Source organism: Rhinolophus sinicus, linkage group LG09 (genome assembly GCF_036562045.2).
Source record: "Rhinolophus sinicus isolate RSC01 linkage group LG09, ASM3656204v1, whole genome shotgun sequence".
Taxonomy (NCBI): Eukaryota; Metazoa; Chordata; class Mammalia; order Chiroptera; family Rhinolophidae; genus Rhinolophus; species Rhinolophus sinicus.
The window spans coordinates 10,612,957-10,636,395 of NC_133758.1; the positions used below are offsets into that span (position 1 = coordinate 10,612,957).

Consider the following 23,439-nt stretch of genomic DNA (forward strand, 5'->3'; position numbering starts at 1 on the left):
GTAGGTAAAATGAGTATATATTTATACTTTCAGCATCATTTACAATTTACTAAAACACATTACAGAACAATTGCAGATCAGAAATGCCCTGCACCAGTAGATAGAAATATGAAAAAAAAATACAAAAAATGGTTATAACACAAACTGTGAAAAACTCAAATTCAACTGGTGAAAGTTTAGGTGATCAAGAACAAAACACTGAATGATCAAGGCACAGAAAGCCAGAAAAACCCATGTCAGACGGCAAGAATTTAGATTTTTATGCACACCTACATATACACTGCCAAATGTCATTAAGTTACCAATGCTTTGAAAAGATAGTGCTTAACAAAATGAGTTCACTCTGCTGCATGTTTCTTAATATACAATATAGACTTTAAAAGACAGAGGCATATCTCTGAAGCTATAACGCATCTCTATAAAGTAATTGCAGTTATGTGACAAAGTTCCACAAGAAAGGGGTAAACAGCTATTTTTACATATATATGAATATGTCTCTTCTTTATTAAAAAATATTGGCTTAAGGCTAAAAATTAATCATGTAACAAGATACACTGTACCAAACAAACTAAGTATTTTTCAAATATTGTAATTCTTCATGAAAATGTTTGAGGATGTGTATGTTTTTAAAAACCACTGTAGGCACCAACTACCAACCTGCTCATTCCACTATCCCAACCCTCTAGCAGCCCAATCCTGCTGAATGCAATGTTATTGGAACTAAAGTAATAACTGCAAAGACATCGGTATATTCTAATAATGCATATAAAAATCTTACCAAGATAATTAATGACATAGTGTAACTAACTCCAGATGAGTTGAAATGGTTATCCCCTAACCAGGACTGAATAATGCTGGTATAATAGCAGAGGTATTTGACTGCTAAAAGATCACGCTCTCATGACTTGGGAGACGCACAACTGACTACATGGAAATTTCAAAGCAGAAAAACAAAACAAAACAAAAACACCCAATTTTTTGATGTCCCAACTTAACATACCACTAATATTATGGTGAAATATTTGCTAGTCGTAGTTCATTCACAGCCTAGAATACCTAAACAATGAGAATAATGATGATCCTCTTATATTTGACTACATCTAAAATTTAGATTTTCAAATGCAAATTAAAGGAAAGAAAATAATTGTATGGCCAATTTCTGGGTAGGAGTTATTTTCCAATACAAGTATGTAACCATCTGAACAACACAATATATAAAACTAGATACATTTGGTTACTCTTGCTAAACTAAAATACCACGTATTTAATATTTAATATATAAACTAAAATATATAACATCCAACATTTACTAAATAACTATATATAACATAATACTACTTAAAATGATAATTAGTTGGATAAATTAGTCCTAAAATTATTCAAATAATGTCCATTTGATTTGCTAATTTTTAGGTATTACTGATAGGATTTGGTGTTTTGATACAGCTGTCAACTAATAATGCTTATGACAAATCATGATTTGATACAGGGAGCCACATTAAGTTCTTCCAATGCCTTCCTTATTCAACTGGCATTGCTATTGTTTACACTGCTTCCTCTTAGCTTCTGCTGAACTAAAAACAATTACATCTTTTTTTAACTCATATAATACTGTTTGAGACTTTTAAATATTCAATATCTCCTTTCTTGGGGAATGAAAATCACATATCAGAATGTCATTTTTAATCAGGCCAAACTTCATCCTTCACGCTGAGAGGTAGCACATGGCACAGCTAATTGTGGGCTCTGTTGCTGGGCTATCTGCATTTACATCCTAGCTCTGCCACTGAAGTCTTAAATAATCCCTCTGAGGATCTCAATTTCCTGGGAAGCGGAGGACGATGATAATTCTATAACGCAATGGGTTAATATATATTTAGGACAGTGTTTAGAATGGAACAAGCACTATGTAAAAATTAGCAGTCACTTTTATTCATAATGACCACAATAGGTAAACATTTGGTAAGTTTTAATAAACGTGTACCAGTAAGTGGAAGAAAAAAATCAACAGAGTTGGACAAGAGTGGAATCCACATTATGGGTGTTCCCTGACTCCATATTGTTCCCACAAGCTCCATCTGTCCAGTCAGGCATCCATCCTGTTCCAGGAGTGCCCACGATTCTGGTGGAGATCAAAGTACCTAACTAATGTCTATCTGCTTCCCCATCTCTCTCTAGCCAATGTCCTATGAAAACTAATTCCTACAGGGCACTCAAGAATGACTTTAATGACAGATTGGCACAGAAAGGAACGATACCAGACATTTAATGCTTAAAAGGAGCCAGGGCTGCTACACTGTCAACTCCAGGGTGGACCCCCAACAGAATCTAATTGGCCTCATTTGATACGGCAGAACACAGGAAATACAAATTGGTCTTCTGAAGTGCCTACAGATCCAATGGTGACAAGTGGAAGGCAGAACTGGCGGGGGTTGGGGGGGAAGGGAGTGGGACGACTGGGATGAGTTTGGTCTTCTTATTGGAATGGGCAAGGTCCTGGAGGCCCCTGCTGTACCAACCATTAATCCTTTCTTTTCTGGATCATAGGACAATCAGGAGAAGTTTCTGGAGAGATGCTGTGATGGCTAGGGAATACCTGGGAAACTCAAGACAAAGTTTTATTCACCCACGGGCTCACAAGCATTTTAACAATCAGAGTTGTACTGGTATACAACACCTGAATACTAGCCCTGGTTTGGAGGATCACAGGAATGAGGAGGCCAAGGTCCAGCTAACTTGGTGGTAAGCCATGGCTGACTTACACCTGTTTGACCCAGTTTTATAACTACACGGCTAGAAACGGTTGGCTATTGCCAAGCAGAACTGAGCAAATCGTAGGTGTGCATAACCAATCAATCACAGCACCACTGGAAGAGGAAGTTTGGGGTTGGAGCCAATAAATTAGTAACATAAGTCTGTATAATAACTATATAATTATATTAACATACCAAATTGTAGAAGGAAGAGAATGCCTCAAGTCTTTTTATTATTTCTGGAATGTCAAAGAATCCAAATCTGTCTTTACAATCTTACTCACCTGCCACTCTCTCATCTGTTTCCCTGTTCCCATCATCTGAATATCTTGCAAAGTCTAAAGAATCCAGGGTACTGATGCTCCCCGCTCGATCTACAATGAAGAGAAAAAGAGAAGAATTAAACAGATTTTTATTTAATTATCAAAATAAGGGACTGGAAATCAACCAGTGACAATTTTTCCAGTTAATAAAACTATTATTCTAAGATCTAGGAATTCTATTAAAACAATAGAACTATAAAAATTGCTCGTGCCAATTAAACTACTATAAAATAACTCAAGTTATCCTGCCCACATCTGTGGTTAACTCCTGAACAATGCACACACCGGGCATACTGCAACCAGCCCATCTAAACATAAAAAACAAATCAAACAAAGAACAAAACCGAAACGAAATTTTTGAGTTGCTGCCTGAAACTTTGCAGACTGAATCCAAGAAGATAATTTCTTACTAAACAAACAAATAAAACAAAAACAAATTAAAAAAACAGAATTCCATCTCCACAATATAGCACACACATTGCCCACCATACAATCCAAACTTATGTGATACACAAGAACTAGTAAAATGTGACCCAGTCCCAAGAGAAAACTCTTAGCAACAGGGGCCATCCCCAAAATAATTCCAGGTGCTAAAATTAGCAGACTAAGATTTTAAAATAGCTATTATAACTATGCTCAGTGAAGTAAAGGAACATATGCATATATAAATGAAAGGATATGAAATCTTAGCAGACAAACAGAATATAAGAAATCTGTGGAAATTCTAGAACTGAAAAATGAATATCTGAAATGTAAAATTCACTCTATCATTTAATAACAAAATGGAAATAACAGAGGAAAAAGTCAATGACCTTAAATATAGATTAATAGAAATTATCCAATTTGAAGAACAGAGAGGAATAAAGATTGAAAAGAAAATTAACAGAGTCTCAGGGACCTATGAGATAATAGTACAAGGTCTAACATTGGCAGAATTGGCGTAAAAAATAATACAAGGTCTAACATTTGTGAAATTGGAATCAACAATAGGTGAAGCAAGAGATGGGACATATACAAATTCAAGAAGCTCAGAGAACACAGAGTAAGACAAAGAGAACAGAAACAGGCATCTCATAATCAAATTGCTGAAAACCAAAAATGAAGGGAAAATATTTAAAGCAGCCAGAGTAAAACAACACATTACATACAGAACAACAATTTGAATGATTGCTGATTTCTCATTAAAAAAACCACGAAACCAAAGGCATACAGATGGGAAAGGAAGAAGTAAAACTACTTCTATTCACAGATGACATGGTTTTGAATATAAAAACCTAAGGATTCCACTAAAAAATAATTAGGCCTAATAAATAAATTTATCAAAGTTGCATAGTCCAAGATCATCAAAATCAAATTTTTATATACTAGCAATGAACAATCCAAAAGCAAAATTAAGAAACCAATTTTACTTCTAGTAACATCTAAATGAATAAAATACTTAAGAACAAATTTAAGAATAAAACTGTAAAACTTGCACATTGAAAACTATAAGACATCACTGAAAGAAATTAAAGATGATCTAAATAAATGGAAAGACATAGCTAACATCATAGATCAGAAGATCCACGTTAGGATAGCAATAATTCACAATGTGTAAATTCAGTGAAATCCCAAAATCCCTTAAAAAACTCCCAGTTGGCTTCCCCGCCTTCTTTTGCAAATATTGAGAACCTGATCCTAATATTCATATGGAAATGAAAAAGTCTCAAAAAAAAAAAAAAAAAAAGCCAAAGCAATCTTGAAAAAGAATAAGAATGGAGAAATCACACTTCTTGATTCTAGACTTGAAGAATAGTTTTTACAACAACTGGCACTAGGACAATTAGCTATCCACATGCAAAAGAAGGATGGTGGACCACTTCATATCGTAAGAAAAAACTAACTGAAAATGGATCACAAACCTAAATATAACAGTGAAAACTATAAAGCTTTAGTAGGAAATGTGGAAGCAACTCTTTGTGGTCTTGGCTGAGGTAATGATTTCTTAGCTACAACACAAAAGCATAACCAATGTGATAGGCAGAAGAACAACCCCTCATAGATGTCCACATCCTAATCTCTGGAAACTGGGAAGAAATTACCACACATACAGATGGAATTAAGGTTGCTAATCAGTTGACCTTAAAATAGAGAGATTATCCTGGATTGTTCAGGTTGTCCCAATGTAATAGCAAAGGTTCTTAGACATGGAAGAGGGCCACACGCCAAGGCATACAAGTAGCCCCTAGAAGGTGGAAAAGGCTTCTCCAAGGGCCTCCAAAAAAGAACATGGAACTGCCGACACCGATGTTAGTCCATTTAGCCCATCACAAGACCCATGTCAGTTTTCTGACCTACAGAACTGTAAAAATAATACATTCGTATTGTTTTAAACTACATTTGTGATGTTTGTTTACAGCAGCCATAGGAAACCAACACAAGAGATAATTGAGTGAACTGATAAACTGGGTTTAATCAACATTAAAAACTTTTGTGCTTTCAAAGTCACCATCAAGAAAGTAAAACCGCAAACCACAAAATGGGATAAAATATTTGCAAATCAAACATCTGATAAGGGACTTCTATAGAGGCAGAAAGTAGATTACGTAGTAGTTTCCTAGCACTGGAGGGTGGGGTGAATGGGATGTTTGATTACGGAGGACAGATTTCTTTTTCAGGTGATGAATATGATCTAAAATTAGATTGAGGGATGGTTATACAACTCTATCAATATACTAAAAGCAATTGAATTGTACACTGTAAATGGGTAATATTTTTAAATTGCTTATATACAGCTATTTAAAAGAGGAACATCTTTAGAATGCAATGAGAAAAACCGCAACTCAAATTCCATATCCAACAAAACTATCCTTCCAAAAGGAGGGCAAAATCAAGTTAACCAATTACCTAAATAATTTTCACAAAGGCCTTTGTGCCGCAAGAGGCTCCTAAGAAGAATTCAGGGGGAAATTATATACTTATATGATTACGTATGTATAATTATCCGTATAATCTTACACACATATACACAGTTGACTCTTGAAGAACTTGTTGGTTAGGGGCGCTGTCCCTGCACAGCTGAAAACCCACTTATCACTTTTGACTTCCCAAAAACACATTTTGAGAAATGTTAGACTGCTCTCCCTCTCTACTTTCTGTAACATAAAAATATAATATTCATTTGTGAAGGGGAATAATGCTTTAGAAGAAGGGTTGACAGCTAAGACCTGGGCCAAATGTGGCCTGAGGCCTGTTTTCACGATTGTCAAGGTAAGAGTGGTTTTTATGTTTTTAAAGGGTTACCATTCATTCATTCACTACACATTTATAAAGCACCTACTCTGTGCCAGGTACTGTTGTAGATACTGGGCATATAGCAGTGAACAAGAGAGATACAGACAGAGTATGCCAGATGATCAAGTGCTACACAGAAAAGCAAAACGCTGAAAAGGGGAAAATTCACATAAAAACATCTCAACTCTTACTACATACAGGTGATGTAGTCATTTGTTTGTTTTTGAAACAGATGAGAAATTTCCTGTTTCTCAGAACCCACTTCACTAGCAGTGACTCCCAGATTCAATAGGGACGTGGAAGGCTTCAATCAACAAATATTTTACACCTAGCCCTAAAAGAATAAATGTCCACCAAGTCAACAAATGAGGAAGTGTACAAACAAGTGCATGCAGTTGTCAACTGCAGGACAAGTGTGATATAAATAGTCAGGTTACAGTGTACAAAAGCTCCAATGGGCGAGGAAGGGCATTTTATCATAGTTGACAGGAGTGAACCAGGCTATAAATAAAATAGTAAAATCACTTTTACAAGGAATCTGCATCTATATTAATTTTACACATGCAGAACTGGTTACTGTTGAACACTCAGTTTTTTAGGGTGGTTCCTCCTTGGTAAACACTAATTCAATCTTCTACTCTTTCCAAGACAGTACATGACTACATAGCTTTCTTAGCCAGAAGACACTGTAGAATTCTGCAAGTGTAGGGTTGTCATTGTAAAAACCTATTGCTGTTTTACTGTATGGAAAATAATACAAAAACAGAGATTCAAATGTTCAAATTAGAGAAAGACTTACTGAATTACACTTAATATCTGAAAACACTTAATATCCTATTACTATTTGTCAGGCACCATCTTAAACATTCTGTCAGCAAAACCGACAAGGTCCCTGTTCTTAGAGAATATTCTAGTGGGAAAGAGAGCAATAATTAAGTTTAAAAAATCAGCTAATGATCAAAATGGTGTAAAGAAAGTAAACAAAGACAAGGCCAGAAGAGTAGGTAGTTGTAAGTTGGGGAGCGATATTACTGTGTATCCCTGAAAATAAGACCTAGCCAGACAATCAGCTCTAATGCGTCTTTTGGCAAAAAAATTAATATAATATAATAATTAATATATAATTAATATAATTCATATAATATAATGTATAACATAATAAATACCGGGTCTTATATTAATTTTTGTTCCAAAAGACGCATTAGAGCTGATTGTCCGGCTAGGTCTTATTTTCAGGGATACACGGTAGTGTGCTCAGGGAAAGCCCTTCTGAAAAGATGAGATCAGAATGAGGTAAGAAAGTTTCAGGTCAACCTGAGTCAAGAACTACAGAGGCCAGCGTAAACAATTTGAAAATCACTGTAAACAGTTTGAATTTTATTCCAAGTATAATGGGAAACAACAAAAATACATTTTTTAGAAAATAATTTTGGCTGCTGTAAGAATAGTTTGTAGATAGGCACAGAGGTGAGAGCTGATCAAATTTGGATTGGAACAGAGGCAGCAGAAATTAAGAAGTGGTCTGATCTGGGTTATTTTTTGACGTAGAACTAACATGTCCTGGTAAATAAATGCACTGATCTAAGGAAACAGATGATCTGTGCTCAGAAAGCACAATCTGGACAAATGAATGCAAGTCATAGGAATACAGATTTGGACTCCACCTGGGGCTTCCCCACATCTTTTTAAAACAATTAACATGCTAGTAATCGAAATGGTTAGCTTCAAATAGAGCTATGTCATAATCAATGTACCACTTATCTTTAAATTCCTATTAAGGTGAACTAGTAAAATTCTCTATATAGCACTCTTCTTAGAACACTATGTTTCTAACCAGAGAAGCATTTAATTTCTCTGCAGTTTCATTACAACTGATAAGTAACTTAATATTAAGTTTTACGACAACATAAATAACAGAAAACCAAATATTATAGTACCCTTCATTACAGCATAATTTCTTTTAAGTATAAGCAAAGAAATATCAAATAACAATAACCACAGAAGTCTCAAAAGTTCAAATTAAAAATGGGCTGAACTCAGGAACGCTATTCAGCAATTTAAAAAAACGAAAACACTGATATCGGCAACAACATGAGTGAATCTCAATGCTTTATGCTGAATGCAAGCGTACATATGGTATAATTCCATTTGTACAGAGTTTTAGAACAGGCAATGTAATGGTAGAAAAAAATCATAATAATGGTTCTTGGAGTGCAGGGCCAGAAGGGGTGGGAACTGACTGAGGAGCATGAGAGAACTTTCTAGAGTGACGGAACTGTTCTATACATTGACAGGAGTTTGGGTTATTAAAGGTGTCTTCATTTGTTGAAATTCATCAAATGGTACACTTACAACTTGTCTTTTATTGTCTTCAAATTTTACCTCCAAAGGAAAAAAAAGAGTTCTAAATATTGAGCTCTCATTAATGAAATGCATGCTAAATTAAAGCATTTAGAGGAACATATACTGACATCTGCAACTTAATTTGAAATGCATTAAAAATATGATGGATATTTGGTGGGAGAGAGGATTGCAGAGATGTACAGATATGCGATAAAGCAAGTATAGTAAAACAAATTGTAGAATCTAGATGGTTGGTACATAGAGGTAAACATTCTTTCAGCTTTTAAGTTTTAAAATTATCAAAATAAAATATTGGGGAAAAACTTGGATATACAGAGGGAAATAAAGTTAAACATTGAAAAGGATCCACTGACTCCTAAAATTTAATCATTAAAGTTGTAATATTGGAAAATAGCTATTATTTCTTATTGTCTTAAACAACAAAGGTTTTGTGTGTGTGTGTGTGTGTGTGTGTGTTTTCCCTCCATTGTTTGAAGTTGAACCAAATCTACAGAATGAGTCATGAAAATAAAGGAAAGAAATTTCAAAATATAGTAAATAAACTTTATAAGGCTTTTAACTTATACATCTTTTAAATGGGTGAAAATATAAAATGTGAGACTGGAATAAACCACTAACCTGAAAATAACTACTATGGTCTATTGTAAAATGGATTTCCTAGATTACTACATATAGTACCTAAAATTTCCAGCTCTTTAAAAAAAAATGTATCTAACCACTTTTCTCCAATGTTTTGTACCACACCATAAATAAGAGTTTTCCCCTCTAATTCTATAAATATGCATATTATAAATAATTACAAAGGCACATAGAAAACTAGATAAATCATCCAAATCCCACTAAAATTGGAGATTAAATCAGATATCATTAAAGTGTTCCCAGATTTTTCAGATATTCTTTTTTGATCTCTTTTCCCCGTGTCTAAGTATATGCAGACATTTTTGCAAAAATATAATGGATACACATAATTTGTATCTTGCTTTTTAAAAATGAAGCTTATACAGTGAGAATTTGCCATATCATTAAAGCTATTGGTACATATTAAACTGCTTTCAAAAATAAGTATACACAGTAATCTGAGTTCCATCAGCATTATATAATAGGTGCTGTCAATGCTTGGTATTATTTTTAATCTCTACTACTTAACATACTATACAATTATATCTTGTTTAATTAGGCATCTGTGATTCCTGGTAAACTTGAACATTCTTTGAAAAATATACTGGCCATCTACTTTTTGGGGGTGTGTATGTGCATTTTCTATTTATATTCTTTGACCATGGATCTCACATCTTGATATTCCTGGAATATTAGTTTATCTGGTCATGACTGCCCTAACGAGAAACTCCACTTGAGTACCATACTCTCTGCTTTTAGTCACACATCTTACAACTTATTAGCTATTCTAATGTCTCTAACCTATGTATCAAAACATACACCAAATAAGATGAACTTCTATCAACCAACATTCTGGTGGTGTGATACCAGACTTCATTGTTTTATTTGTGATTTTCATGGACTGATCAGTACTGATGTTGGCTGCTGATTTCAGATCAATATTTTTATTATGCTAAGTATCTATCTAATGTTAGTTTTCTAAGTATTTCTCTCTTTCTCTTTCTAATATTTTTAATCATACATAAAGGCACGGATTAGAGTCTATTTGATCACCAATACATTATTCCTCCACTATACTATTTCTCTGAAAATTTCAAAGAAATCATCTATGCAATAGGGAGAGTCCCTGGGGAAAGCAAACAGTTTAATAAAACACAGTATGAGTTTGGCCACTAAAAAAATATATTCTAAACATATATATATATATATATATATATATATATATATATATATACACACACACATATATATATCTTTCAGTTCCAAGCCAACAACTTCATATATTTTCCAAGAAAAAAAGTTGATACCCTTTAAATAACAATAACTATGATGTCATAAAATTAATATCCTAATTCATTAAAATATATTCCACTGAGTCGGAAAAAAAAATTTATATGAGGAAGTAATTTCAACTTTTATTAGACTAACCTGTAACAGATTTTGTAAATAAAATGTACTTTGGATTTTAAGACTAATATGAGGTAATATTATAGCTCTAAGATAAATACACTTTCAAAGAATACACTTACAAAAAAATACGCAGTCACAATTTTTTCCCCAGGGCAAGCAAATGCCTTTCCCAATACTCTAATATAAAAGAAGAGTTTGGAAAAACTAATTTCTTTTATTAAGAAAGAAGCTACCATGTCCTAATATGAAGTATGCCACAAAGCATTTCTTCAAATTCCAGGACTATTTAACTTCTTCATAATAATTCACTTTATAACTCAGAAACTGAATGATCAGGGATTTTCAAGAGTTGGAAAACCAGTAAAACCTGTAAGTTTTATTAAGTCTGAAAACTAAATCTGTTACACACAGTATGACTATAAGGCATGCAGATTTATCTGATTTGCTAAATCACATGTATAAGTAGTCTTATTTATATTTAATATTGTAGTACCGATGAGAAAATGAACTTTCACAACAGTTAGAAGACTTCGTCTTAGACCCGTGAAAAGGAAATCTTTAATGGAAATTATACAACACTTCAAAAGCTAAATGTATCGGAAAAACTGACCAGTTGCTGAATGGTAAAGGGTATTGGTTAATTCAATTAAACATTTATTGAACAACTCTGGTGTACCAGGTTACTCTCATATAAAAAGAAGAAGAGTTTGGAAAAGTTAATCTCAGGAAGGTACAGCAAAATATTAAGAGAATAATTTTTTAAAGGATGTGGATTAAAAAACGTCCATGTAGGTGTGTTGCATATGCTTAGATGTACATTAAATGTTTTTAATAGTTATTAATAGTAATTGACTGTGAGAAGAATTAAAAATTTTCACTACATACTCTGTACTGCTTGAATTTTTGTTTTCATTTTGGAATTTGTCTTCCAAAGGCATTTAATACTTTTTATAATAAGAACATTTTATAATTAAAAAGTCCTCAAAGTACCCAATTTACAATTAACAGAAAGAAAAATAGTATCAAGCAATTAGCTTTAAAATTCCAATTCTTTCAGTAAAGGTCATTTACCGAACCATACCTAAAAAACCTGTCATGGTAAATGACAAAGGAAGAAATATATAGTATATAAATTCAATAAATAATAAATTTACCTTACCTTAAAAGCTGAGGTTGTATAAAAACATTTCAGTATGTTATCCACTTAAAGATGGATCTTAGAGATCTGTCAATGGCAAACTCACGTTTATATTTTCTGATCCTCAGTTCGTGGCTAATGCTGAGGCTCATTTCACTGATCCCTATATTCAAAACATTAGTGAGCGAGGCAATCTTAGAGATAAGTTCACCCTCTCGTTTTTACAGATGAGAAAACTGGGCTATGTATTCATTCAATGAATATTTTACTAAACCACGGTGCGGAGTAGAAAGATTAAATTCAGTAAGGCTTGGAATTAAGCCATGTACACAGATAACAGCGATCCAATCAGATCATTTTGTGTAGAAAGATTGAATTAATCTGAGCAAGCTAGGGGTAAAATTCAAGTCTCCCAGTTTGCAATTTATCTTTTCATTACAAGGTTCCACAATGAGCTAAAATTCAAAGTCAAAAGATTTAAACTTAGGAAGAGTCTGAAACACAAACTTTATTGACAAACTATTCGCTTAAGTTAACATTGCTCTAATGCTGGATTTTACCATATGAATGGTTGTCAGGTAAAGAGGATTATTATTAATGACAATAGTTATTATGATACTTAACATTTTTGACCACTTGTTCTGTGCCTGATGCTGTGCGAGACATTTTTTGCAGATAACCTTATTTAACCTTCATAACAACCCCCGTAAAAGGAGTCGTAACCATCTGCATTTTACAGTAAAGGAAACAGACTATCCAGAGTTGTGCAACTAGGAAGTGTCAGAGTAGAAATACGAACTCAAGCTCTCTGACGCCAGAGCCTGAGCTCTAGACCACGAGTTTTCTTGAACAATATTTAAGAGCATGCAAATGCTCGAGTCCTAGCTTGCAGGTCTGATACTGTGAATGGCCTCAGACAGACTCAAATTTGATCATGCAGAGCTAAGAGAATAGGCCAATCGTTCACATTTCAAACCTAACATGTCTCTAGGATCCTACCACCTAAAGATCATTTCTTTAACAGAACTTCAAGTTATTCAAAGCTTGTCTGCCAGGCACACTATCAGGCATGAGTTACACAGACATAAATAAAACATGGTCTCTTTTATTTAACTCATGTTAAATAAACATGTATAAATTATGTACTTTAGGCATTTGTGCCATGTGTGAAAAAAAGACAAAGATGTATGAGGCATGAACTCCAACTATGGTCTTTAAAAAAAAAAATCTAGTCAGCTAAAACATTAACACAAAAAATTTTCAGTAACATGAACACATCACAGGCCTCTATATAATGAATTTCTGTAAGTGGAACTGACTCCCCCAAAAAAGTTCGGAGGATTTAGAGATCACTAGGGCTGGAGAAACTTCAGGGAGAAGAAGGAACATAAACTGGACCTTCCTTTAAGGATATCCAGGATCTGGAAAAAAAGGAGGTCGGAGGAGAAGTTTTCCGAGAAGGAAAAATAATATGGACAACAGTACTTAGTCAGGAAAGCATAAAACGTGTTCAGGAGGCTGATTAAACAGTGTGAGTACAGCAAAGGTTTTGTATATGGACAACATGGTTGAAAAGGCAGGAAGGAGCAAAATTATTGGGAGAACTTTATTATACATATTCATAATAAAGTAATTTAAAGCAATTTTTCATAGGCTCCACAAAAATAGGGAAAAAATTAAAATTCCTAAACAGGTTTATAAATTCTTTTTTCTGTAAATACAATTTTACTAATAGAAGAAGGGTTGGAAAAAGTTGCTTTGAGCAGGAGGAAGCAATTTTAAAAGGTTTTAGTTGGAGGGACAGGAACAAATAGCTTTTAAAATCAAGTAAGAATATGGATGGGAGAAGAGATTAAAGGCACAACCACCAGTCAGTTATCAGGCTAAAGCTGAAGGTCCAGATGTGAGCTAAAGGCCTGAACTAAGTAAGGCAGCGCACCTTTACATAACTGATAGATGGCAGGAAGTAACCAGAAAACATGACATGATTCTGAGCAGTCACCTACAACAGGACCAGCTGGTTTCAAAAACAAATGAACATCGTTTCTGACTGCTGGGAATTTCTGAAAGAATAGGCAGGAAGATCTGGAAGGAGGCTACACCCATTATTGCACCGTGGTCTCCTCCTTGAGGCTTAGTCATGCTCCATGACTAGACCAGAAACGTAGATGTAACCATGCAGCAAAGCTTCAAGATTGAAAAAGAGAATACAAACTAATTCAGCCTCATAAAATTACTTCATTCAGAACAATTGGTGACTATATTCGACTCTAATTCCAGGCTTAGTTGGTTCTAGAACCACCCCTATGTAACATGTACATGTCCTGACTGGGCGATGGAGTGCTGTGCAGTGGATACCTTGAGGAGATTAAATGCCTTAGGGAGATTATTCGCCTCTACCTTAGTGTGGTGCTATGGTCACTTTATTTTCTAAATGATCAATTTCGTACTACCTGACTTGCCTTCTACATTAAAAACATTGGCTACTCTGACTGCATTAATAAGACATATGTACTGTGAAGTACTAAGAGCCTTTGCCTGATCATATCCTAAAATGATCTGAGAACTTTTGCAGAGCTGTGCCTCCAAGTTGACGTAACGCAGTAGTTGTGGTGTGATAGAAAGAGTGCAGACTTTGAAGTCAGTGATCTGGGTTGGAATACCAGTCCTGCCACTTAAGACGTGACTCACATGTGGTGAAATGTAAAAAAGGTAAGCCCTGTGCGCATATCCCAACCAGCAGCCGACCTCTGCTGCATCGCTGTTTAGACTCTTCCGTATGTATCCTTTTAAACTATGCCAGGCATATGCAAATTTCTGCCTTTTGCACATAAATGGAAACATACACGTTGGCTACATCCTAATTTACTAAATTTATAACTTGGTGACCATTTCACATCAACACATATAAATTATCTATTTAAATTAATCCCTTACTGTTGGACATTTACGTTTTCCATGTTTAATACCTTTACTTTTAAATGATATTTTAATAAATCTTGATTCAACTGTTTCAATGCAAACAAGCATGTCTACAATAAATTATGGAAATGGAATTGGAGACTGAAGAGTCCAGTGAGAACACAGATTCATAAATCACCTATCAATATAGGCTACCTTTTTTTTTTAAACATTAAGGTACACACCCTTTGACCCAGCAATTCAATTTTTTTTGTTGTTACAAATTTTATTGGGAAATATTGGGGAACAGTGTGTTTCTCCAGGGTCCATCAACTCCAAGTTGTTGTCCTTCAATCTAGTTGTGGAGGGCGCAGCTCAGCTCCAAGTCTAGTCAAGGTTTTCAATATTTAGTTGCAGGGGACGCAGCCCACCATCCCATGTCGGAATTGAACCAGTAACCTTGTTGTTGAGAGCTCTTGCTCTAACCAACTGAGCCATCTGGCCACCTTTCTGGAAGCTCAGCGGCAGCTCATTGTCTTCAATCTAATTGTGGAGGGCGTAGCTTACTGGCCCATGTGGGAATCGAACCAGCAACAGTTATTCAGAGCTGGGGCTCTAACCAACTGAGCCATCCAGCCTCCCTAGGCTACCTTTTCATTATGTTGTTTTGTACACCTGAAACTAAATAACTATATCTATCTATCTATCTATCTATCTATCTATCTATCTATCTATCTATCTATCTATCTATCTGTCGATCTATTTAAAATGTATGCTACTTTCTGATATAGGCATCTTATTTAAATGTTTAGACAAAAATCAGTATTCTTACTATTGTCACTTATTAAAGGATATAAAATGCAAATATTCATCGTAAGAACAATGGTAAAATGTGACCAGAGATTGAGGTGATAAATTCATAACTTTCACCATTCTACTTTAGGACATTGGTCAACTGTCCTTACTCACAAAGCTACCCCTGAAGGAAAAAAAAAGCTTTTATTCTTATTATGATTGTAAAATAATGACTGTAAGAAGCAGCTACTTCTGACTAGAAAAATTAGAAACTTTAACACTACTGCTAGGTACTTTTTTAATGGTAATTCTACTTCTACACACACATATGGAATATTTACAAGACTCCCATACAATGCAATAAAAAACTATTGAATAGTTTTGTTCACTTGAAACATGCTAAATATGTCCTAAAAGAGATCTGTGTCAACATTATACTAAGAATTTTTAACTTATTCTGAAGATTTCCTTTCCAAACAGAACTGATCCTCAAGGTTACAAATGGCAACAGGAGATTGAGAATAAACTGGTCATATGTAACTAATAGTTTGTGAACAAAGAATGACATTTGTTTCGTTGTTATTTTTTGCAAATTTAATTAATAGATTATATAAAACATTGATATTTAATAAGGTAACAGAAAAGGTAGACACAACCAGACACATATGAAGAAATAACATGTATGATATAATCTTTGTGTTCATATACCAGAGAGAAGATGGTATTTCATGTCACAAAAACACCAAACTCTGTTCACACTGCAGGATTAAAATTGTAGGTTTAAGTGCCAATTAATGGTGGAACAATAGAGTCAATTCCCGTTACAAAATTTCCCTGTTTTGCCATAATTTATCACATGCAAATGTTGACAAAGCACAGTACATACTGTTTTAATTGCTTTTTTAAAAAGTGCAAAAGATAAAGTCATATAACCACTACCTGATATAAACTAACATTTTTCTTATAAATTTCAAAATTTAAAAAGAAATACCACATTCATATCCATAAATGTTTCTCTCCTCAAAGGTAATCACAATACCCAATACAATTTAACAGAGCAACGTGTAGTGATGGATGTTAATTAAACTTGTAATCATTTTGTAATGATTGGTATAAACTTTTAATCATTTTGTAATGATTGGTATATACATATATCAATCATTATGTGGTACACCTAAAACTAATACAGTGTTATGTGTCAATTATATCTCAAAAAATAATTGCAATATTGAAATAAATACTCACATGATAAGGGAGCTGAAGTAGATCAACCCTAAACTAATGCAAATCCCAAAAAAGTCAAAGAGGCTACATTCAAAAAGACTGCATTCAAAATATGGGCAAATAGCAAAATACTATTTAAATATCAACAAGTGTGTTTCTATTATAAATAACTTAGGAACCATAATTTATCATCAACTCTCACACTAATTATTGGTAGAAGCCAGTAAAAACAAATACCTGTAAGAAAAAATAGGCTGTTAATACTTAAGCCCTTCCTCGAATGATATTTGCAATTCAGATCTAAGACTATTCTTAGAAGAAGGTAAATGTTCTTTTTCAGTTGATCATCATACAACCATGACGGGGCAGCACAGTTAAAAGCCACATAAAAACAAATTAACCAAATTTAGTTTTTGATCTAAAAATACCAATAAAATGAAAATTACACCGATTTTGGAAATTTCTTTTTCCAACCAAGGTTTTTAAAAGACAAACAAATAAGCATACATTCTAGAGATCACCCCTAACTTACTTGTTTGAAAATCAGAAAGTATAGTTTTAATTTTTGACAGAAATAAGGTCTGTTCTCCCTGGTTAATACCCCTATCTTGCTTCTTTTTAGCCGAAGTATCACAATGGCTTGAAACATCATACTTCATTTTTACAACTACCCAAGTGGATACACTTTATTAAGTGGAGAACCAGATAATGGTATGCATGTTCCCAGAAGATGTTTTAAACAAGGCAAATATAAAATAAATATTATCTTTTCTTTAACCTCACTTCCTTTTCCTTACTCAGGAAAAAAAGAGTCTAAATTTGGCCAAATAATAAAGTTACTGTTTATTCAAAATTTCACACATCCTCGAGGGTCAAATTTAAATTTTACTTTCTCCACAAGGGCCGTTTCATTACCATAATCACTAATGCTTTTTCCATGTCTGAATGTTTACGCTATCATCTATACCACGGAAGACTATCCTATACTTCTTCCATGTATTAGTCTTGCCTCTCCATCCAGAACATGCATTAAACATTTTCTGGATCCCTACTAACCTTATTAAATTCAGCACACGCTTTAAAAATATATTGATCAATGTAAAATACTGGACACTAACTATATTCAAGTCACTGTGCTAAGCAGTGAAAATATCTGACTAAATTTCCACAAGAATTAATAATAATTTTGAAAGTACTGGAAAGGCATAGGCAAGAAAAGGACAATTACGCAACAGGTAAATTTAGGAATGTATGTGGCCCAGACAATAGTGGAAAGTCTCATTCACCTCAAAACAGTGAGCCTAATAAATTTTAGAAATACTCTGTTGGTATTTGCTTTCTCAGAAGCTAGAGGAAGCACTAAACCCAATTCCAATCTAACAGGTAGGAACTACTTTGTAACGTGGGAGAGACGGGAACTTTGTAAACCCGTAATTATGACATTTTAGCACTGGTGATATTAAAAAAAGGAACACTGAGCACAGTGAGATATGTACTCTTTGTGAGTTCTGAGAAAAGATAGGATCATGAAACAAAACTTTAAAAAGGAGGAAGATGACTCAAGGAGGCTGTAGGCTCACAAGTTGAAATTATATTCAATCATGAATGACTGCGCCCTGGTAAGTTAGTCGTCTTATAAAAATTTGAAGGCATGGTAAATACAGAACAAAAGAAATCCATCACCGAAAGGCATAAGTTAGTTGTCTTCCCCATTTGACCACCTACTGTCTGCTGTTCAAAAAACTAGGTTCTTCCTAACAAAATACAACTTTGATTAGCGCTCTAAGGCTTCAGGGGGAACCAACCAGCATTCCTCTGGCTAAGATACTAGAACCTGCTCAGTGTTAATCAATGACAGTGCCACAATTTTTAGCTTGCAATCTAACTGGAAAGCAAAACGATTACTAAAAAGAAGTTATTTTAGCTCAATGGGCAAAAATACAGGGAAAATACATATTAAATAATGTGTGTATATAGCCAAGTAAGCAATACTAAATATAAAAGATCTAATTAGTTCATCAACTAGATTTAGTAAGAACATTGTGATGATGTTACAACAATTTATCAAACACTAAGACTTCCTGAGCATTTGTCAAAAGTAATTTTATTCAAAATAGAAATTCTACTGAATAGAAGAAATTCTACTGAAAACATTTGAATGTTTTATTAAGTGGATTACTCTTCTAGTCAAGAAAACTTAAATACAGTATGAAGCTTTCTTACAGTATTTTAAAAGCACTATTATATAGTATTAACCTAGGCCATCAGACTTTTAGGTAAGGAGTTCAATAAATCTTGCAAAATTACATTGTTTTTAGACACCATTAAAGACAACTACTTTTGATTATATACTTACTATTCTGAAGTTTTATAAATTTTCAGATCAGACACACATCAATCAAAATATATATACAAAACCAAATCAAAATCATTCAATGTTTTAGATAATCCTATATTACCAATCTTTATACTGTTTATAATCAACCAAAAAGTTCTTATTGAGTGTTATAAAATCATTACCCAACTAGCAACAGCAACATGCTAGAATATAAAGGATCTTTAAAACAGGGAGTAGTCCAATCCTAGGAAAGATTCATGCTTAGAATTCCTAAAATATAATTTGTGTGATAAAGAGCTTAGTCAAAATCTTCAAAACATGGCACTAACTACAGTATTACATTACAGTCATTTTAGCATTTATTTTCTAAATGGATTAAGACATTTACAAGCACTGGTATTTTGATATATATAATACATTTGTATTGAAACTATACTAAAGTTTGCTGTAAATGTCTGCATGCTTATAGTAGGAATATTTAAGAAATATTTCTTCTTTTATGATTCCTTTATAAAATAGAGTCCTGTTATTGATCTAAATATAAAAGCTAAAACTATAAAACTTCTAGAAGAAAATACAGCAGAAAAATTTTGCAACCTTAGGGTAGCCAAATATTTCTTATATAGGATACAAACAGCACGAATCATTACAGAAAAAGATTGATTAACTAAACTTTATAATATTAAAAATTTTGTTATTAAGGTACTTAAAAAACGAAAAGGCAAACCATGCTGGGAAAAATATTTGCAAACATATATTGATAAAGAACTCAAGCCCAGAATATATAAAGAACTACAACTCAATAATGAGATAAAAAACAAAACAACAACAAAATACCCTAATTAACAAATCAGGGAAAAGATATGAACAGACATTTCACGAAAGCAGGTATATTATACTAATGGCAAAAAGCTCAGAAGGAGCTCAGCATTTCCAGTCCTCAGGGAAATGAAAATTAAAGTCACAACAAGACACCATAAGACTCTCACTAGAATAAATTAAATAAAAAGCTTGAAAACATCAATTGTTTGGGGGATGTAGTACATAAATTAGAACTCTCATACACTGGTGATGGGAATTTTAAATGGTACAATCCTTAGGAAGACAGTTTGAGAGTTTCTTATAAATTTAAATACATACTAACTACATAACCCAGCAATTCTATTCCTAGGTTATTACCCAAAAGAAAACATATGTCCATGTAAAATTTGTACAAGCATTTTTATGGCAGCTTTAAGCATAGAGGCCAAAATTTGGAAAAAAACCCCACTAATGTCTAACAGAGGAATAGATAAACCGAAAAGAAATGAACTACTAATATACACAAGAACATGGATGAATTTTAAAAACTTCATGCTGAGCAAGAAGCCAGAAAAGAATATATGCTGCATGATTCTATTTATACGAAATTTTAGAACAGGCAAAACTTATGTACAGAAATGCTTCTCAGTTGGGAAATTTTGCCCTCCCATTCCCTGGACTGCTCTAGAGGCATGTTTAGTTGTCATAACTTGGGCGACAGGTTTGGTGGTGGTTGTTACTGGTATCTAGTGGATCAAGAGACCAGGATGCTGTTAAACATTCTTGAAAATGTGTGTATCTCCAGTACCTACAACAGGTGCAAATAAACGAGGATAATAGAAAAGCAGAGGTGCACATGAATATTTGATTATAGTTAAAATGTGATTTGTTTGATCACAGGAGTTATTTCAAGAAATTATAAAAATGTATAATGCAAAAGCAATTAGAAATAAATTTTCACCCTAAAACACTACTGAAATATATAAAGAGTTTAAATTATAAACAATTATTTCTATATAAAAAGTTTTTAAGAGAAATTTTCGCCATAGACAGTGATATCAGCAATAATAACATAAGTGGAAAAGGGTACTAAATTCTTTTAAATTAAATAGAATAAGTTATGAAGAATATCTCATTTCATTATATTAACACAGTAGAAAAACAGCAGATGCAATCCAGTTATGTTCAACAATAGGCCAGGGACTGCACAAAGTGTAAGGATATAAATATGTCCCTTGAAGAAGTGACTATCTAATGGAGAAAAATGCTACTGTTGACAAATCAGATACAAAAGAGTTAAAGGCTATGGCTGAGGTTTGAAAGTAGCACAATGAAAGAACATAGCAACTAAGTAAGCACCGGGAGTATGGAAAGCATTTACAAATATCTTTTCAGCTGGGTCTTGAGTAAGCAGTAGAGCTTGTCAGGTGACAATCATTATTAGATAATTTAGAAATTTTCAAACAAAAAACCCAACTATGTAAAAATTTTGTTACACTGCTCTGTTATACTTTATAGTCTTAAAGGCCATCAATGGGGAAATCTGTTTCTGAAGAGGAAGACTATCCTACATATTGAGTAAGGAAATTATACCTACTGAGAAAATTCCATATGCAAGGGGCAAAGCTGTTTAGAATTTACCTTGATAGAAAATGCACTTTGCATTTTCACTACATCTAAGTTTGGCATTATAAGTCTCTGGCACCATTCAAAAATATAGAGACAAAATTAGGGTACAATTAGACTACAGTTTAAAAATTGTACGTTTAATGTTTTTTAGCACATTCCAGGTGGCCTCATGTAACACAATAAAACATCTCATATCGTCAACAAGGGAAAATCTACGATGCCTCCCAAAAGAGGATACTGGGAATCCAGTATATCCTTAGTAGTAGGTTTTCAAGCCATAAAAAACGCTTATAAATATATCATGAATGAGATAAACGATTTTTTTGTACTGCTAAAAATGATTTTAACAAGGTAAAAAAGTACATTCCTAACTTATGCAGAATAAAAAGCCTGTGGGTGGTGGGACCACGAGACAAAACCGCAGGCAGAACTTGTCTACCCTGCTCCTTACATTTCCCCTAATTTTGGAAACTACTGAAATTAAGGCATCGAAATTGAATTAATTTACTTTATTTAAACAGACCACATTTCATGCGGAAGAAAACCCAATTTTTGAGTGAGAAAGTCATCCCAAAGACAAAGGGTCTTCAATGGATCTGACTTTGCAGAGAGCAACAACATTTCCTATTCTTTTCTCTCTGGACTTGCAGCCAAAGAATTACTGCGAACAACTTAAGAAACACTATTTCCTGGTAGTGGCGATGCAGGAAACTGGAGAAAAAGGAAAAACGATTAAAGCGATAAGCCAGTTTGCAAGGAGCCTTCTGGAGTCGCGTCATAGCCAGTGAACTAGAAACGCTGGATATTTTTATAGACACCGACACCGACAGGGGAGCCAGGAGCAAGTGCAAGTCCAGCCAGCGGTTGGAGGCAGGCAGCGAGCAGCCACTGCCAGATCGTTTCGCCTCTAGCGCAAAAGGCCCCCTGCAACTGTCTCTCTAAAACGTTCCTAACACTCAGGTACCAGCCCAGAAATACTCCCTCCCCCACATTCCTGACAACATTGCGGGAGACAGGCTGCGTTCACTTACTGAGCTGTCCCCCGCCCGACGTGGTACTCGGCTCCCGACCTCCTGCGCCTCCAATGCCGACGGCTCCAGGGATCCCCGGCGCCCCCATCCCTGGAGGAGTCCCACTCTGTCTCTCGAAGTTGCCCGGATTGGAGAAGTAGTCGCGCAACCGAGGCAGCTCACGGCCGCTCTCTAACAGCTCGGTGTGCAGCTCCAGGGCGGTCAGCAAGTATTGATCGCGCAACAGCTGAGCCGCGATCGCATCAATTGACAATCGGGCCGGGGTCTCCCCACTGCCCCCCAGTGTCACCGCAGCCGCTGCCGACTCCCCAGGGAGCCCTGGCCGTGCACTGCTCCCTAAGGCCACGGAATCCTGGGGCGATAGCGAGTCTGCAGACCCAGGATCCAGGCCGCCCCCGGAACCCAGCCGAAGTCCTGCCCGCCGCTCGTCGGTCGTCGATACCTCGTCGTCGTCCTCGTCGGAATCACTGAGGAAGGGATTCACGCCGCCACCACCACTACCACTACCTCCAGGCGCCATCGCCGCCATCTTATCCTGTCAGGAGTGTGGGCACCTCCCTGACTGGATCTGACAGGCCGCAGCCTGTATCTCCCCTAAGCCCCAGCGAGCACTGCGCGCCTCCACAGCCCCGGCCTGGCCACGTCCCGTCTCCCCACCTAGAGACCAGGCGTAGGCTCAGAGGCACAAGGTCCGGATGCAGCAGCACCCACTGCCTCCGCCGCTGCTGCACCAGCAGCCCGGCTCTGCAGGCGTCTTCCTGGTCTCCAGTCTCGCGAGAAATGGCGTGTGTCCTGCCCCCCTTCTCCCCGCCCCCGCCCTGCCCCCTCACCCCGCCCTGCC

General features: G+C 35.1%; 1 protein-coding gene across 9 annotated transcripts in view; it reads right to left on the reverse strand.

Moving 5' to 3' along the window:
- Window positions 1–23,379, reverse strand: part of RELCH (RAB11 binding and LisH domain, coiled-coil and HEAT repeat containing) — an 88,968-nt gene extending 65,589 nt beyond the window's left edge. For 5 of the 9 annotated variants that reach the window (XM_019729320.2, XM_019729317.2, XM_019729318.2 and 2 more), the window contains exons 1-2: window positions 22,599–23,378; window positions 3,038–3,127 (exon numbers count right to left, since the gene is read on the reverse strand). In XM_019729320.2, the coding sequence (XP_019584879.2) occupies window positions 3,038–3,127; window positions 22,599–23,127 (619 nt within the window). In that variant the 5' untranslated portion in view covers window positions 23,128–23,378. Of the gene's footprint in view, window positions 1–3,037; window positions 3,128–22,598 lie in introns of all 9 variants that reach the window. The other 4 variants (XM_019729319.2, XM_019729313.2, XM_019729312.2 and 1 more) reach the window with 1 other exon arrangement.
- Window positions 23,380–23,439: the final 60 nt, after the last annotated feature.